Genomic DNA, 17,864 nt, shown 5'->3' on the forward strand with positions numbered 1-17,864 from the left:
GTCTAAAGCAGCGCTGTCCAATAGAACTTCTATGATGACGTGGTTCTGTTTCTCTTGTTGACCCTGCTGACCACTGGGGAAGAGCATGGAGACAGAAAGCCAGCATGCTAGGAATCACAGCCCTGAAGAAAACAGACCTGGAGCCACACCAGCCCACCACTACTCACTTTATTATATGGGAAAAACATACCCCTCTGAGCTTGCACTGTTGGGACTCCCATCCCCAATCCAATCCACTGTTAACAGCCCCCATCCCCCAAGCCAGAATCATCAAAGTGAGCTAAAATAGTCATAGAGAACAAGCAGGCTGCAGGAACGGGTGGGTGATCTCCAGCAGGCAATCTTTCCTTTACTCCCACAGGATGACTTCCCATGCCTGTCCAACCCACCCCACACCCCCACCCCCGACCGGGCCAGTTCCCTAGGCAGATCCATCCCCCTCCCAGGCCTCCTCCCTTCCCCAAGTGCCTATGACCCTCCTTAGGGAATAATTATCCATGCGGGCCTCCCTGGTGGCTCAGAAGGTACAGAATCCATCTGCAAAGCAGGAGACTTGGGTTGGGAAGATTGCCCTGGAGGAGGACATGGCAACCCACTCCAGGATTCCTGCCTGGAGAATTCCCACCGACAGAGGAGCCTGGCAGGCTACAGTCCATGGGGTGGCAAAGAGTCGGACAGGACTGAGCGACTAAGCACAGCACAGCACATGTTGGCTGTCAAACTGATGTTTGTTTTAAACATCAGCTCTTTTTCATGACTGCATATATGACAGTAGGCAGTAAGAAACTACCAAACCATATTTGTCAGCTCCAGTCTCTGAAACTGTCACCAACCAATAAACTTTACCAGGCATGGGTCTTTCTGTAGGGCTCTTGTACGGTTAACTGAACACGGGGGGAAAAAAAAAAAATAAAAAAAAATATATATATATATATGGCTGAACAACATTTCTCTTTCGCAGCTGAGCTTTGGTAGAGAACAATGTGGTTTCAAGCTATACCCACAAACACAATTCTACACAATTACAACGAACTTTTTTTTTTTTTAAAAAAGGTTGCTTAAACAAGTGGTTATCCGTTACCGTGTTGACGTAGAAAAAGAAGAAATTCTGGGAACCAAATCAAAGCGAAGGTGCAACAGACAGCTTTGCGTGCACAAATGGCTCGGTTGCTTGAATGCGCGGGCTTGCTTTTCACTTCCTCCTAATTTTGGCCCCGCCTTCCTGATGTGTCTTTCTGAGAATGTGAAAAACAAACAAACAAACAAACATACTGGTCTTACTGCAAGCCGTCTTTAGTGTCTGTTGCTGCCTTCTTTTTCACGTCTCACGGTACTGGGTCCTCCCAACTTCTCTAACGCTTGCTGAGTCGCTTTGCTCTCCCTGGCGTTGCCTTCCGCGAACGCTGTGCGGACACAGTACCCCACACCGTGCCCCGCACTCCCTCCAAGCCCTCGGCCAGGGCTAATGCACCACCGTCCCAGCGGTGGTCAGCCAGCCTGTGGGCATCGAGCAGCCGCCCGAGCTAGGGACCAGGGCCGCTGCTCCCACCGGTCACCCACGCCCCTCGCCTAGCCGGTCTCCGCCCCCGCGCGCCCGGAGAGACTCGTAGCGTGACGCGTCCACCTCCCGGCAACTCGCCGGCTCTCGCCCCTGGACGGCCGCCACCCCGGGAGACGCGGAGGAGGCGGCGGCGGGTCCCCAGAGGCGCCCGGAGCACCGTAGGATGCGGCAGCCGCGCGGCCTCTCCGGGAGCCTCAGGAGACCCGGGCCGAGGCCGCCCTCGGTGAGCGCCGGGGACCGGCAGGGGGCTCTGGATTTGGATCCCTCCCCTTCGCTCAGAGCCTCGTAGCACTTGGGCTCTCAGACCCCACCTCCCGCCAGGTGCGCGCCGGCGGGAGAAGAGGACGCGTCTCTCCTCCCGGCACCCCACCATGGGCAATACTTCCAACGACTCCCAGTCCGAGAACCGCGAAGAGCTACTGTGGCTCCCCTCGGGCGAAAGCCCGGCCATCAGCTCCGTGATGTTCACGGCCGGGGTGCTGGGGAACCTCATTGCGCTGGCGCTCCTGGTGCGCCGCTGGCGGGGGGACTCAGGGCGCAGCGCGGGCCGCGGGAACTCCATCTCGCTGTTCCACGTGCTGGTGACAGAGCTGGTTCTCACCGACCTGCTTGGGACCTGCCTCATCAGCCCCGTGGTGCTGGCTTCATATGCGCAGAACCGGACTCTGGTGGCCCTGGGGCCGGAGAGGCGCGTGTGCACCTACTTTGCCTTCTCCATGACCTTCTTCAGCCTGGCCACGATGCTCATGCTCTTTGCCATGGCCCTGGAGCGCTACCTAGCCATCGGACACCCCTACTTCTACCAGAGCCGAGTCACCTGCCGCAGTGGTCTGGCTGTGCTGCCCACTATCTACATAGTCTCCCTGCTCTTTTGCTCCCTGCCGCTGCTGGATCATTGGAAGTATGCCCAGTACAGCCCAGGGACGTGGTGCTTCATCGGACACAAGCAGGCCACGTACCTGCGGCTTTACGCCACTCTGCTGCTGTTGCTCATCATCGCTGTGCTCGCCTGCAACTTCAGTGTCATCGTCAACCTCATCCACATGCACCGCCGGAGCAGGAGAAGCCGCTGCGGACCCTCCTTGGGCAGCAGCCACAGGAGAGCGGAAAGGGTATCCATGGCGGAGGAGACGGACCATCTTATTCTTCTGGCTATCATGACCATCACCTTCGCCGTCTGCTCCTTGCCTTTCACGGTAAGGCACTCACTTGGTTTCTACAGCCGAGCTCGGTGCAGCCTTCTTACACTCTCTCCTCTTACTCCCACCCTTTCCACCACCACACAGATTTTCACAACTTGTAAAACTATGACCTAATTTGTAAAGGTCTATCGCCTTCCCCTCTCAGGTCTCACCTTTACTCCACTTCCTGCTTCCCTAACCCCAGCAAATGGGCATCTCTATGCTAGTGTTTCTCATACAGTGACACAGCACCCCTGAGAGGGAGTCTTGGCCCTCCACTAAGCCAGTGCAGACCCCATCCTAGAGCCAGTTCCGGTCTACTAGGCTAGAATGGCTTCCTATCTGAGAAAGAAGCAGTCCCTTCTATCTTTGGATAGTTGTCAGTTACAATCTGACTTCCCTGAGCTGTAGTTTGCCTCCAGTCCCTTCCTCCACCCCACCCCAATCAACTGGTGCCAGTTCTCCAGGCTCTGCCTTCTCTTTCTCTCAAAGCAAAATGTGATGCCCAACCAGTAGCATTCCAGCTGCCATTAAGAATGGTCCCAGGTGCGAAGGGTCCACACCACAGAAATCCAGAGCCTTCATTGTCTTGTTCAGCAAAACCTAGTTTACAGGATTCCCAAATTTCATGTATATTGGAAGTGTAACTCTTGGTTGCCATTAAAATTCATAATATGTTCATGGTGATAAGTAGAGGAAAGACTGGTTGCTTGGAGGAACCCCTTGCCTAGGTTCTGGGCTGAGTGCTGCCCTGGTTGGAGGCAATACCAGCAGTTAGTTCCATGATGCTGTAAGTTTGAACCTCCTAAGATGTAACATGGGTAGCAGAGCCTGGGATGTATCTGAGCAAGTGCTGACTTCTTACAGAGAAATGAGAACTCTGAGTTTTAGCATCTCCACTTCCTAATCTTCAGAAGCACAAGATTGCTCCTACAGGGAATAAACACTTGACTCTTACCTGCCACAGACTTGGTGAAAAGAAAGAGATGATGCCTGTCACAAAACATATTTGAACGGTATTAAGTCATCTCTTAATAAGGACATTTACATCGACCATTAACTAATTTTATTTTATCCATGGATTATTGGTACTTGTAACTTTCATTTATACAGTGCTTTAAATGTTATGAAATGCTACACTGTCCAGAATTAATTTATTTCTTGGAAGGCTTATCTGACAATTCAAAAGTCAAGGCTACAGAATGGTGCTTTACATTCTGCTATTTCAGAATGCTTGGCATGGGTCTCTGGGGGGTGCTTTCCCCCATGTCCTTTTATTCTACTTGGTGCACATAAAAATTGTGCTCAGAAACGGCCTACACCTAGTCACAGAAGGACAAATACTGTATGGCGCCATTTATAGAAGGTACCTGAAGTAGTCAAACTCATAGAAACAGAAACTAAAACAGTGCACACCAGGGGCTGCGGGAGGGGTGGGAGGAGCTGTTTTGTGGATGTAGAGTTTCAGTCATGTAGGATTGGGATGAGAGGTTCTGGGGAATCTTTTGCACAACAATGTGCATGTGGGTGACAGTATTTTATTATACACTTAGAAATTGTTGCGAGAGTGAATTTTATGTTATATGCTTTTATACTGCAATAAAAAATTAATTAATTAATAATAGAAAAAGAAATGGCCTACACTAATCTCCCACCAAAGGCAGGAATCATTTCCACACATCCTAACCAGGGCTCCGGTGGACAAGGCAAAGGCCTCTGGTTGCCTCCAGAAATTCTCTTGTTTTTCTAAGAGAGCATGCACAGCCCAACAGAAATACCCTGTGAACCATAAATGCCAGCCGCAGAAGGAATTTCCAATTTTCTCAGTTCAGTCGCTCAGTTGTGTCCGACTCTTTGAAACCCTGTGGACTGCAGCACACCAGGCCTCTTTGTCCATCAACAACACCTGGAGTTTACTCAAACTCATGTCCATTGAGTTGGTGATGCCATTCGACCATCTCAATCTCTGTTGTCCCCTTCTCCTCTCACCTTCAATCTTTCCCAGCACCAGGGTCTTTTCTAATGAGTCAGTTCTTCACATCAGGTGGCCAAAGTATTGGAGTTTCAGCTTCAGCATCAGTCCTTCCAATGAATATTCAGGACTGATTTCCTTAAGGATGGACTGGTTGGATCTCCTTGCAGTCCAAGGGACTCTCAAGAGTCTTCTCCAACACCACAGTTCAAAAGCATCAATTCTTCGGCGCTCAGCTTTCTTCACAGTCCAACTCTCACATCCATACATGACTACTGGAAAAACCATAGCTTGACTAGACTGACCTTTGTTGGCAAAGTAATGTCTCTGCTTTTTAATATGCTGTCTGGGTTGGTCATAGCTCTTCTTCCAAGGAGCAAATGTCTTTTAATTTCATGGCTGCAATCACCATCTGCAGTGATTTTGGAGCCCCTCAAAATAAAGTCTGTCACCGTTTCCACTATTTCCTCATCTATTTCCCTTGAGGTGATGGGACCAGATGCCATGATCTTTGTTTTCTGAATGTTGAGCTTTAAGCCAACTTTTTCACTCTCCACTTTCACTTTCATCAAGAGGCTTTTTAGCTCCTCTTCACTTTCTGCCATAAGGGTGGTGTCATCTGCATATCTGAGGTTACTGATATTTCTCCCGGCAATCTTGATTCCAGCTTGTGTTTCTTCCAGTCCAGCATTTCTCCAGGTTTCTAGTAGCCACATAACAAAAAGTTTTTAAAAAGAGATGAAATTAATTATTAACTAAAATATTTTATTTAACCCAACATGTCCAAATAGCATCAATGAAAAATGTAATCAATGTAAAATAATTATTAATGAACTATTCTAACTAATTTCCTATGTTCCAGAAAATGCTAGCAATCTGCCCTCTCTCTGCCTCTTTCTTCCTTGAGATAACAGAACTGCTTTCTGGGCCCTCAAAGTGGGCCACAGGTCTTCCCTGGTAGGCTACAATCCATGGGGCCACAAAGAGTTGGACATGACTGAGGAACTAACACAACACACAAGAAGTGGGCCACACCATTGGCCCAACAAGGAGAACGCATAGCTGTGTACCCAGTGGGACTCCAGCCTGCTCAGCACCCCAGGACTGAGGAAAGAGGGGTAGGAAACTGAGGAAACCTGAACTGCTAAGTCAACCATTGTCCCAAAGTATGGGCAAGTTACAATTACTGCTTCCTCCAAGAATGCCAGCCTAGGACTTCCGAAGCTTGGGAAGTGAAACTCTGAATGTAAAATGCTCAGTACACTGTAATGAAGTTCAGGTCATTATTACCACCATCAAAATTGCTAACATTTTTGAGTGCTAATTTTTACATATATTAACCCATTACCTTCACAACAATCTGTCATATATAGGTAGTATTTTTATTTCCATTTTACAAATGAGCCAAATAACTTACCCTGGGTCCCAAGCTAGTGAATACTTAGGTAGTGTTTTTATTCCCATTTTACAAATGAGGCAAATAACTTATCCTGGGTCCCAAGCCAGGATTCAAAGGCAGGCAGTTTAAACACAGAGCCTGTGCTTTTAACCACAATACCATCAGAGAGAAAATACTTATTCAGGGGTAACATATGAGAAGATTGTGTGCTTGTGATTAGTTAATCAGTCATGTCTGATTCTGCAACCTTTTGGATTACAGCCCACCAGGCTACTCTGTCCATAGGATTTTTCAGGCAAGAATGCTGGAGTGGGTTGCCATTTCCTCCTCCAGGGGATCTTCCCAACCCTGGGATTGAACCTGTATCTCCTGTGTCTTCTGGGTTGCAGATGGATTTCTTGCCCACTAAGCCATCAGGGAAGCCCATGAAAAGATCAACCCAAGATTTAGTTGTGAAGACGTTATAAATATCTGCACCACTTTGTCTCTTAATTTCAACTTTTAGCTGTAAAAATACAGTGGCAAAGACCTTTTTCTCCATAGCAGATCAAGGGGCCTGAGCTGGGACCGAAGGTGCAGTTTCTTTTTGCTTCTGCACAGACCTATGCATTAAAAGTCTGAGTCTGAGATTTTAGAAGATTCACTAGTGTAAATACTGGTCTAAATTAAGAAATAATCTGATTACTCTTCACATAAAGTTTTGTTGTTAACATTTAAACATTTCTCAATTGATCTTTTAAAAAAGCATTATTTTGGCTATCCAATATAAAATCATGCATAGGACCAATAACATATTCCATACAGTTTTTGCATTAAAGGAATATTGTATAAATTAATAAATTCCTAATCAGATGTTATTATCATTTCACAGAGATAGATGGAAACTTTCTTTCTTTCTGAAATGAGACAGGACACAGGAAACACATCAGACGTCCATTCTTGACTCAGATACTGTTTGTCTCTTAATTTCCAACCCATATTTAGCCACTTTCTCACTACTTTACTAATGACTGTTAATAGCCTCTGATCATTTTAAACTGTTTTCCTCATGTCATTAGGATAAAGTGCTTATGCATTTTATCCGGTTCTAAAATTTCAAGAGTGAACCATTGTCTCATTCTAAAAATTTCTTCTTCTTTAGAATTCTTTAGGGCTATAATTTTTAGGTAAATCTGATTAGTGGAAATCTGATCTTTCAAATACAGAACAAACACAAGAGAACAGTACTGGAATTTCCCTCATTCATTCCTGGTGCTCTTTATGTAAAATTTAACGTGAAAGGGGTTGTAAAACTGATTTGAAACTTGTTGATTACATACTTGCACAATATCACAATTCTAGTAGTAATGGAAGAGAAATTCAGAAATCTCTATGCATAACCACAATGAACTTTGCCTGTTGATATTTTGAGTTAATATGCATGCAATATGAGAATGCCCTTTATCATTCAAACATCATCAGTGATGTATTTGGGGATTTTTAAAAACTTTTTCTTTATATTGGAGATGATTAACAATCTTGTGATATTTTCAGGTGTAATGATGTAGCCATACTTATACATGTATCCATTCTCCTGTTTGAGGATTGTTAAAGAATTGTAATACACCTAACCATTTAAGAGAAAGGTTTTCTACGTGAGTATTTTCACTTGACACCTTTTCCTTCTCCATATGATATGAAATGGTGGGATTACATTGACTTTTAAAAAGGTAGACAGCAAGAACTATAGGGCATTTCCCCAAAGAGAAGTGATGTGTTATGTCTACACTCTTGGTCAAGGCGATTGTCCCTGCCTGCCATTTGGCTGTGGAAAGTGTGGAGGAAAGAAAAGCCCCAAAGAAAGCCAAGAGCTTCTTAGATAGCCATGGTTTTTAAATCTACAAACAGGAGCAGTAAGATCCATAAATCTTTGTGACACATTTGGAAAGAAATCGCCTACAAACCCATAATTAGTCAGTGGTGAATTTCATGTAACACTTCACATCATAGGATATTTATGCAGATGGTGCTAGAGTGTGTAGTGGCTAAGAAGTCTGGTCCTGCTTCTATGGCAGCAAGGCTTCTCTACTTACCCATGGTGTGATTTGGGTCAATGTAACTAATCTTCTAAGCCTTGATCTCCTTCTTACAGAAATGGGACTAATAACACTTTTACAGATTTGTAGAAGGATTAAATACAAGACAAATATTGTTTAGCACCAGACCTGACACAAAAGTATTCAGTAAATATTAGCTACTTTTCCCGTAAGATTCCATTTTCAAAAGAAATCATTGTATGTTAATAATCAGGAACTGAACTCTGGAAACTCCAAGTCATGTTTAATTGGCCAGGCCTCAGTAGGTCTTCTGTTGTTAAGTGTGATAGACGGATACTTTTAAACTATTTCAGGTATTGGGTAAGGGTCTAAAGCAGTGGGTCTCAACTTTGCAATATGTTAGTATCACCTGTGTATGCATTCATGCTCTGTTGTGTCTGATTCTTTGCCATCCTATGGACTGTAGCCCTCCAGGTTCATCTGTCCATGGGATTTTCCAGGCAAGAAATACTGGAGTGGGTTGCCATTTCCTACTCTAGGGGATCTTCCTGACCCAGGGATTGATCCCGTATCTCTTATGTCTCCTGCACTGACAGGCAAATTCTTTACCACTGAGCAACCAGGGAATCCCTAGTATCTCCCGGGGGACATTAAAAGCCCTGACACCCAGGTTATAGCCCAGACTAATAAAATCAGAGTCTCTGAGGGAGGGAGAAAGCCATCAAAGTATTTTTATTTCTTTATTATTTTTTTCCATCAGAGTATTTTTAATAATCCTCAGGTGATTTCAATGAGCAGCCAAATAAGGTTCTCATTTGCTCTAAAATTCTGAACGTGCTATGTAGTTGCATCAAAGGTAGGAAAGTAGCTGAAACAAACAGTGCCAGGTCAGTGCCAAGATGAAGTTTTATATGGAAGCTGCGGGGATTCAATGGAAGACAAATCTAAAGGACACTAACTTTCATTGGTGCTGCTTTGTAGGTATCACAACAAGCTCTCTGTTCTTAGCAAAGCCCTGTAGAGAGTCTGTCCTAAGGAATTAAAACTCACTTGCCTGGTTTACATTTGTCCTTGATATTTTTCTCATAGCAAATTTATTAGTAGCATGTGCAAAAACATGTTGAATTCCAGAGTATAAGTGAAACATTATTAATTAATTGACCTATATCCATTGTGTAAGCCTTTAATTAAAATCCAGGGTTGGCTGAAGGGAGAGGGGAATGAGGAGTTAGTGTTTAATGGTACAGAGGTGGTTCAGTGGGTAAAAGAATCTACCTGCAATGTGGGAGAGGCAGGTTTGATCTCTGGGCCGGGAAGATCCCCTGGAGGAGGAAATAGCAACCTGCTGCAGTATTCTTGCCTGGAAAATTCCATGGACAGAGGAGCCTGGCGGGCTACAGTCCATGGGGTCGCAAAGAGTCAGACACGACTGAGACGACTAAGCATGCACATATTGGCCGCCTCCTAAAATGCAAATTTTAAGCGTTACTAAAAATTGCTCAGTATTGTGATGAAAAGGAAATAAAGTACAGAATTGCATCATCCTCTGAAACCATTTTTTACTTCTCACTGGTCAGTCACACTCTAGAGAGACCAGGAACTATGGTCTGCTCTTGCCACTGAAAACCTGACTCATCTTCACATGTGACCTGTGACGCTGGAAAGCTGAGCCCTCTCTGTGTGGCCCACTAGACAATCCAGTGTTATAGTTTTGGGGTGAGATTTGGTCATAAACCCAGCTACAAACTTTTCCTATGACAGAACACTCAGTTGTATGTGTGTAGTGACTAATATATTTTAATCTATCCAGTTTATGTACAATATCATCCTGAATTCTAAAACCCCAAAATGGCTCTTTGAGTGAGTGAAAGTCGCTCAGTTGTGTCCTACTCTTTGTGACCCCATAGACTGTAGCCCACCAGGCTTCCCTGTCCATGGAATTCTTCAGGCAAGAATATGGGAGTGGGTTGCCACTTCCTTCTCAAGGGGATCTTCCTGACCCAGGCGTCAAACCCAGGTCTCCTGCATTGTAGGCAGATTCTTTACCATCTGAGCCACCAGGGAAGCCCTCAATATATATATATACACACGCACACTGAATTGTAGCCGGATTCAAGACCTTATAGATAATTCTGTGCCATAATTAGATGCACAATTTTAAGAGTCACAATTTAAAGAGCAATATTTAAATGGCTCTTTAAATATACCATATAAGTACTGTAAATTTCTCATCTAAAACAATTTAGCTGACAAGAGAAGTATTGCTCCCTTGCATATCTCCACCTAACTTTTTTCTTTTCTCTATATTCAGGGACATCCACCTTCAGTTGTTTTTTTTTTTTTTTTCCTTTGCTCATCTGCCAAGTCTCTTCTCCATTCCCTTAAGCCAAGATTCTCTGGCATAAACACCTATGGCTGCCAAACCCTCCCGATATTGTCCTAACATAAGCAACCCGAAGATGACTACTCTTTCCCTCCCTGCAATTTGCTTTGTATATGCAATTGCCAGATGCCTGCAGAATTAAGTACTAGGGGGATAGGAAAGAAACTATTTCTTCTTCTGGTGAGGGAGAGTGGAGGAAAGAAGGAATAGCTCTCTAACTCACCCGCTGCAGTTGGTATGAAAGGCCCTGGAGCTCTACAAAGAACTGGCTTCAAACGACTGGGTATGGTTTACATGTTTCACTCTTTTCTGTAAGCTATGTGGAAGTGTATGATCTTTATCAGGTATGTGCTGTTCCATTCTCTGCAATCTGATCAGAAAGTTGTTTGTTCCCTAAATACCTAAGGAATCAGATGAGAGCTGGTATACCACTTTGAGAACATTGGCCAACGTGTAATGATGTGTCAGCTTTCCAGTGTTTAAGACTCTTCTGAAGCCTTTTGGCCTACATAGGCGACCTGGATATAGCAAACAGTGAGCCCTGCTCAGGTGTCAAGGGACTTGGAATTTGTGTCCTGTTGTTGTTCAGTCCCTCAGCCATGTCTGACTCTTTGTGACCCATGGACTGCAGCACGCCAGGCTTCCCTGTCCTTTACCATCTCCCTGTGTTTGCTCACTCATGTCCATTGAGTCAATGATGCCATCCAAACTTCTCATCCTCTGTCACCTCCTTCTCCTCCTGCCCTTAATCTTTCCCAGCATCAGGGTCTTTTCTAATGAGTTGGCTCTTCACATCAGATGGCCAAATTATTGGAGCTTCAGCATCAGTCCTCAGAGAAAGCAATGGCACCCCACTCCAGTACTCTTGCCTGGAAAATCCCATGGGTGGAGGAGCCTGGAAGGCTGCAGTCCATGGGGTCGCTGAGGGTCGGACACGACTGAGTGACTTCACTTTCACTTTTCACTTTCCTGCATTGGAGAAGGAAATGGCAACCCACTCCAGTGTTCTTGCCTGGAGAATCCCAGGGACGAGGGAGCCTGGTGGGCTGCCGTCTATGGGGTCGCACAGAGTCAGACACGACTGAAGTGACTTAGCAGCAGCAGCAGCAGCAGCAGCATCAGTCCTTTCAATGGATATTTAGGGTTGAGTTCCTTTAGGATTGACTGGCTTGATCTCTTTGCAGTCCAAGGGACTCTCAAGAGTCTTCTTCAACACCACAGTTCAAAAGCATCAATTCTTCGGCACTCAGCCTTCTTTATGGTCCAACTCTCACATCCAGACATGACTCCTGGAAAAGCCATAGCTTTGACTATACAGACCTTTGTCAACCTTTGTGTCCTGAGTTGTCCACTAACCAGTTCTGGGAACTTGGACAAATCCCTTACTGTTTCTGCCCTGTGGTATCCTCTCTGGTAAAATGAAGATAATAAGGACCATCATTGTGGGGCACGTTTTAAGGGAGCACTGTTTGCAGTAGCTGACATGGATAACTTCCTGTCATCTTCCCAACAGTCCCAAGAATAGGAATTGTTATCGTTGTCATTCATTTTAAAGATGTAGAAAGGGCGACACAAAGAGGTTAGTTTTCTTACCTATGGTCCCAGAGCTATTTTTGGAGCCAGGATTCAAACCCAGGCAGCCCAGTGGCCAGAACATAAGCTCTGTTGTGTGCCCTCTCTCACTGAATTATCATAATTCAGTATTTGAAAGTAAGGGCCACATGTTGTTATTCCCTCACTTCCCCATCTATCAAAAGGAGACAATGCTTCTGTTTCAGAGTGTCCCTAAGGCATACACTTGTGTGAGAGGGGTGAGATTTTGCAGCCTCCCTCTCAGCGACAGAACCACCACACGAAACACATTTTGCTTTTCAGCCTTAAGAAATTGCACATGGTCGGAGCCTATCTACTGCTACAATATAGAACTGACATCTTTCCCCCCTTTTGCTTCTTACAGATTTTTGCATATATGAATGAAAACTCTTCCCGGAAAGAAAAGTGGGACCTCCAAGCTCTTAGATTTTTATCAATTAACTCAATAATTGACCCTTGGGTCTTTGCCATCCTGAGACCTCCTGTTCTGAGACTACTGCGTTCAGTCCTCTGCTGTCGGGTTTCATTAAGAACACAAGAAGCAACACAAACTTCCTGCTCTACACAGTCAAATGCCAGTAAACAGATTGACCTTTGAGGCTGGTAGTTAAGAAGTGCTAGTTAACCACCATCTGGAAGATCATTTTGAAATGGTTCCTAAGAGAAATGGAAAAAAGTTAGTTTATAAACACAATGACGTTACCCTAACGAAACAGAGCAAACAAACATTTCAGGAGTGGTTTGGGCTACAGATGTGCTGACAAGGCACTTCTTGCAAGGTGTCGGAAGGATCTATAAAACCTATCCTCAAGGAGCATGTTCATGGTCTTTGGAGGAACAACCAACTGTATTTATGATCCCGTGCCTTTTGATTTAAGCTTTCTTGTTGAATGAGAAAGCATGTAGTTTTGTAATTTGTTTAAAACCCTAAATAGTTACTGTGTTTTCTATTTTAATCTTCTAGGCTAGTACCATTATAAACATAATTGTGTACAGTCTAACCAGATAAAACTTATGTATTCTCTAGGAAGTGGATATGGGCAAGCAACCAAGCCTGGTGTCTTGTGATTGCTTATCAAACCCTTTCTTTGGACAATGAGTTTGAAAATCATAAGTACTTTGTACTGTATGTTTGTATATGTGGGAGCATGCTCTTGTCACGATAGTATTACTCATAGTAGGCTCAGTTGGTTAATGTCAGCTTTTTTTACCATCCATGAGAAGATGTGTGTCAGAGTGTGAGGTTATTTATTTTATAACATCTGTCAAGCTAATGGTAACTAAAAGGACTTTAGGAATTTTCCTCTCAGCGATAAATAGTAGACTATTAAGATAAGTAATTCTCATTAATATTCTACTTTTTATTTTCAGGGAAGGGTGTATGTGGCTATGTCTGAGGCAAATATTAGAATTAAAAACTGAAAAATTTGGTCAGTTCTTCAGCTACACTGAACTCTTTTAATGCTGATGTTGAGGCTGTGACTAACACACTTTATAGAATGATTGTGTTGTAGCAAAATTCATCTGTATGTTTATCTGGGAAACATGACTTGACTCATGCTGTATAGGAAATCATACAGTGAGTCATATCTTAATATATTCCTAAATCTAAATGTTTGGCATTGTATAAATTCAGCATCAAACTATTTCAGTGAATTTGTACTGTTTAATCATATCTTATAGTATAGATTCATCTGAAATGTTACAAAAATAAGTTATAAAACAAAAGATTTGAGAATGAAATAGTACGTGATGAATTCCCCCCCAAATAGCAATTTATAGTTTGTGTGGATATACTAATTTTAAAAATTAGATAAAAGTGGAGTTTTAAAATTTAATTTAGCAGATTTTTAAAGTGTGATTGCATTATAAATTAAAGTTTGAAATATTCAACACAATACTTGATATTAGAGGAAATTTTTCCCTGTATAGCATGATCTTCAATATAGTGGACACTTTATTTATTTTATTTTTTTCAGTGAGTGTCATTACAACATAGCTGTAATAAAAACCAAAAAAGAATATTAGTTTTTTCAAAGTCTCATTGAATTGCTTACACAAAACTATTTCCTATAAATAGTTATCAGACTGAATGATCACTTAAGAGTGATTCCAAACCAATTTAGAAATCAGTGTATTATGACAGAATCTATATCAAATTATCCCTTATTTTTAAAAGAATAAATGAATGGTTTGCTTTTGTACTAATTTAAACAAACCAGGCTAAGTTTAACTTAGCTAAAATCTGGACATGTAAATAAAGCTTCCCTGTCCACCAAGATAAGAAATTGTTCTAAATTAGTCTACAGACTAATTAGGCTCATGGGTAATTCCAGAACATAAAATGCTAAAGTTACTCTGGATCTGGAAGATTAATTTCTTTTATCAGATGACATTTCTTCCTCCAAATAAAAATGTTACCTACAATCATTCACCCTACCTCATCATCCCCCCAAATTTTTGAATAATGCCTGAGAAATTTAAAAAGAAAAAAAAAGCACAAACTTGGACATAATATCACTAGTGGAAACAAAATTGTTCACTCTGTGATCCCAAAATATGAGTTTAAGCCATTTAAGAACTGAGATTTCCAGAGCTTTGTTTCCTAGTATATTCCTGTTCCTTGCACTGTGTTAAATGACTAAATCCTGAAATTTTATTTGCACTGATATTTACATAGAAGGAATTGAAAGTTAAAATCCTAGGTAATAGTAAATTACTATTAATGGAAATTTCAAGGTAATAGAAAAATTACTTATATTAGATATGTAAATATTTCCTTTTTAAAAATCACATCACATCAGACGTACCTGTTTAAGTTTGCTGACTCATTTTCAAGTTAAATAAAAAACACAGAACTTAGTCTGGTATATCGGAAAACTGAATTATAATAAAGGCAGACCTAGATTTTATTCTTTGTCCCCGACAGTCAATGGAATGAAAAGAGAGAAAAACTATAGTGAATATTCAACTCAGTATGCCGCAACTGAGACCTGGCCTAGCTAAATAAATAAATAACTGTCTTAAAAAAAAAAAAAGCCAGGATAAATGTGCATGCATAGCTGATTCCCTTTGCTGTACAGCAGAAACTAACACGATACTGTAAAGCAACTCTACCTAACTTTAGGTGTCCAGAAATGGAATGGGCTGAAGCAGTTCTGTTCTGAGCTGAATTGCTACTGGGTGGCTCATTGTGGGGCTTCTCAGGTGGCCCTGGTGATAAAGAACCTGCCTGCCAATGCAGGAGATGGGGACTCGATCCCCTGGGTCAGGAAGATCCCTGGAGGAGGGCATGGCAACCCACCCCAGTATTCTTGCTTGGAGAATCCCATGGACAGAGGAGCAGAGCGGGCTACAGTCCCTGGGGTCACAAAGAGTCGTACACGTCTGAGACAACTTGGCAGGCACGCTTCACTATGGCCCTGGACCATCTTTTCCAAGAGAAAACTGGGAAATTCTGGTACTAACTTGTGTCCTTGAATTTCCTAAGATCCTAATAAGGCCTGTGGTTTCTCAGAAACTATAGAAAGCCTCTGAAAGACTTGACTCTCAAAGTGATCTGGACCCATGACAACCCAGAGTCAGAAACAGCACCAACCTCTAATCGCCATACTAGCAGAGACTGCAAGTCCTGGGCAGGCAGAGGGCAAATCCGAGCCTCATCACTACATCCTCAGTGTGATTCAGCTCAGCTCTCGGTGCCTGGCCTGCTCTCAGCAGTGCACTTTCAGAGACAGATTGCCCTCGTGCTACTGCAATGTCAGCTCTGCTTTGAACCAAGGGATAGTTAACATCTTCAAGGTCCGAATTTGATGACTTTGGAAGGCAGGGGAAGACAATCAGTTCACAGTTAAGTAGAGGTTTGTTTCCTTCCCTTGGTTTAGTTGCTCAGTCATTCCTGACTCTTTGGGACCCCATGGACTGGAGCCTGCCGGGCTCCTCTGTCCATGGGATTCTCTAGGCAAGAATACTGGCATGGGTTGCCATTTCCTTTTCCATTACTTCCCTTAGTCAAATCTAATATTTTAAGCCAAAAAGAATGGTTTTCTGAATTTGAGAAGAGCCCCTACTTGAATTATTCACAGAGAAACAGTCTTCGCAGAAATTTATGTGTGGACTTGCCATGCCTGCTCAGGATGGTCATCTTCTGCCTTTATCAGACATGACTCTGTTGGAATTCCTCTTTGATTGCACGTTTAAAACATACCTATAATCATTATACTAACAGCATTATCATTGACTTTCTTTTTAAATTTACAAAGTGTTTGATCACCTGAAATACACACTATGGAAATAAATGTCATTTTAGCAATTCACAGAAGCTACAGTCTAGTGTATACATGGAACAAGGCCATGTATTGGGCATTAATTTTTATTTCAGAAAGTTACTTCTTTTCTGGTAACTTTTGTGACTTTTATTTGTAAGTAAATTTTCTTGAATTATATTTTTGTATTTCCTATAAAATGTATGTACTATTAAAAGTTGATTTGGGTGGTTTAACTCTGTGATCCGGGTGTTTCATTTTTCTTTTAAATATGCCAAGTCAAACAGATCAAATGATTATTCCAACAGAAACAGCTGGCACATTCAAAAGAGTAACTGAGGACTATTGACTGAAGGAAATATTTACCGAGGGAAGGGCAGGGTTAAAGGAATCAACAAAGATGGTGGAGGAGCCCTTGGAAGCTGTCACCACTCCCAGGGGTGAAGGGACAAGGGAGGAGTCATGAAAGCTGTGTCCCACCCAACAGAAGCTGTCCTTAAGCAGGGAAGCATAGCTGCCGGGGAACCACCCGGAGGGAAGGAGGGAGAGAAGGAGCAAGGGACCACCTTCCTGGAAGATCTTCCTGCTCTTCTGCCTGTTCCTCCCTCTGGCCAAACCCAAGTGTAACCCAGACAGTAAAAATCGTGAAGGCCACAGGGCAGGTGGAGAGTAGGCTTAGGGGCCAGATGGAGAATATCCAGCATAAGGAGATTAAAAATACATTCTTTTAAAAATTGCACCAACAGTTCTGTGGTAACCAAAATGGGAAAGAAATCCAAAAAAGGGGATAGCTGGGGACTTCTCTGGTGGCGCAGGGACTAAGACTACGCTCCCAATGCAGGGGGCCTGGGTTCAGTCCCTGGTCAGAGAAATAGATCCCCCATGCCACAACTAAGAGTTCACACTCTGCAATGAAAAGACCCCCTGTGCTGCAACTGAGACCTGGCCCAGCTAAATGAATAAATAACCGTCTTTTAAAAAAGCCAGGATAAATGTGCGTGCATAGCTGATTCTCTTTGCTGTACAGCAGAAACTAACACGAGACTGTAAAGCAACTCTACTCCAATAAAAATTACTAAAAAATAAAATAAAATTACACTAACACAAGAATTGAAACTACAACATGGGCAGCCTTTCTTCCTGCCTTCTACTCCAAATAGATATCCTCCAGCAAGCCTGGGGAATAGGCATCAGCCCCAAGTGTATGGAGAGGCGTAAAATACTGTAGATTCCCCCACCAAAATACTTGTCCTAGGCCCTGCTCCCTTGAGGCTCAGCATTTACATTTATCCAACCCTGAAGGAGGTTTATATGATTGGAGGAGAGGAAGGAGATCAGGCTGAAGCATTGTTCTGCTTTCCCCAGCCACAGCAGTACAGCCTAATAGCTCTTCTTAAGCAGAACAAAGGGTGATAGTCACACATACCGGTTTAGAAAGGAACCGAAGCTTACTTTTAAGAAAGACCAGAGGTGG

General features: G+C 43.2%; 1 protein-coding gene across 1 annotated transcript; it reads left to right on the forward strand.

The window, feature by feature from the left end:
- The first annotated feature begins 1,750 nt into the window (after positions 1–1,750).
- Positions 1,751–16,631, forward strand: PTGER2 (prostaglandin E receptor 2). Its single transcript, XM_040225861.1, has 2 exons — positions 1,751–2,757; positions 12,490–16,631. Exons 1-2 carry the CDS (start codon positions 1,933–1,935, stop codon positions 12,721–12,723), a joined length of 1,059 nt encoding a protein of 352 aa, XP_040081795.1. The 5' UTR covers positions 1,751–1,932; the 3' UTR covers positions 12,724–16,631.
- The last annotated feature ends 1,233 nt before the right edge of the window (positions 16,632–17,864 follow it).

The sequence above is a fragment of the Oryx dammah genome, unplaced genomic scaffold (genome assembly GCF_014754425.2).
Source record: "Oryx dammah isolate SB20612 unplaced genomic scaffold, SCBI_Odam_1.1 HiC_scaffold_26, whole genome shotgun sequence".
Classification (NCBI taxonomy): domain Eukaryota; kingdom Metazoa; phylum Chordata; class Mammalia; order Artiodactyla; family Bovidae; genus Oryx; species Oryx dammah.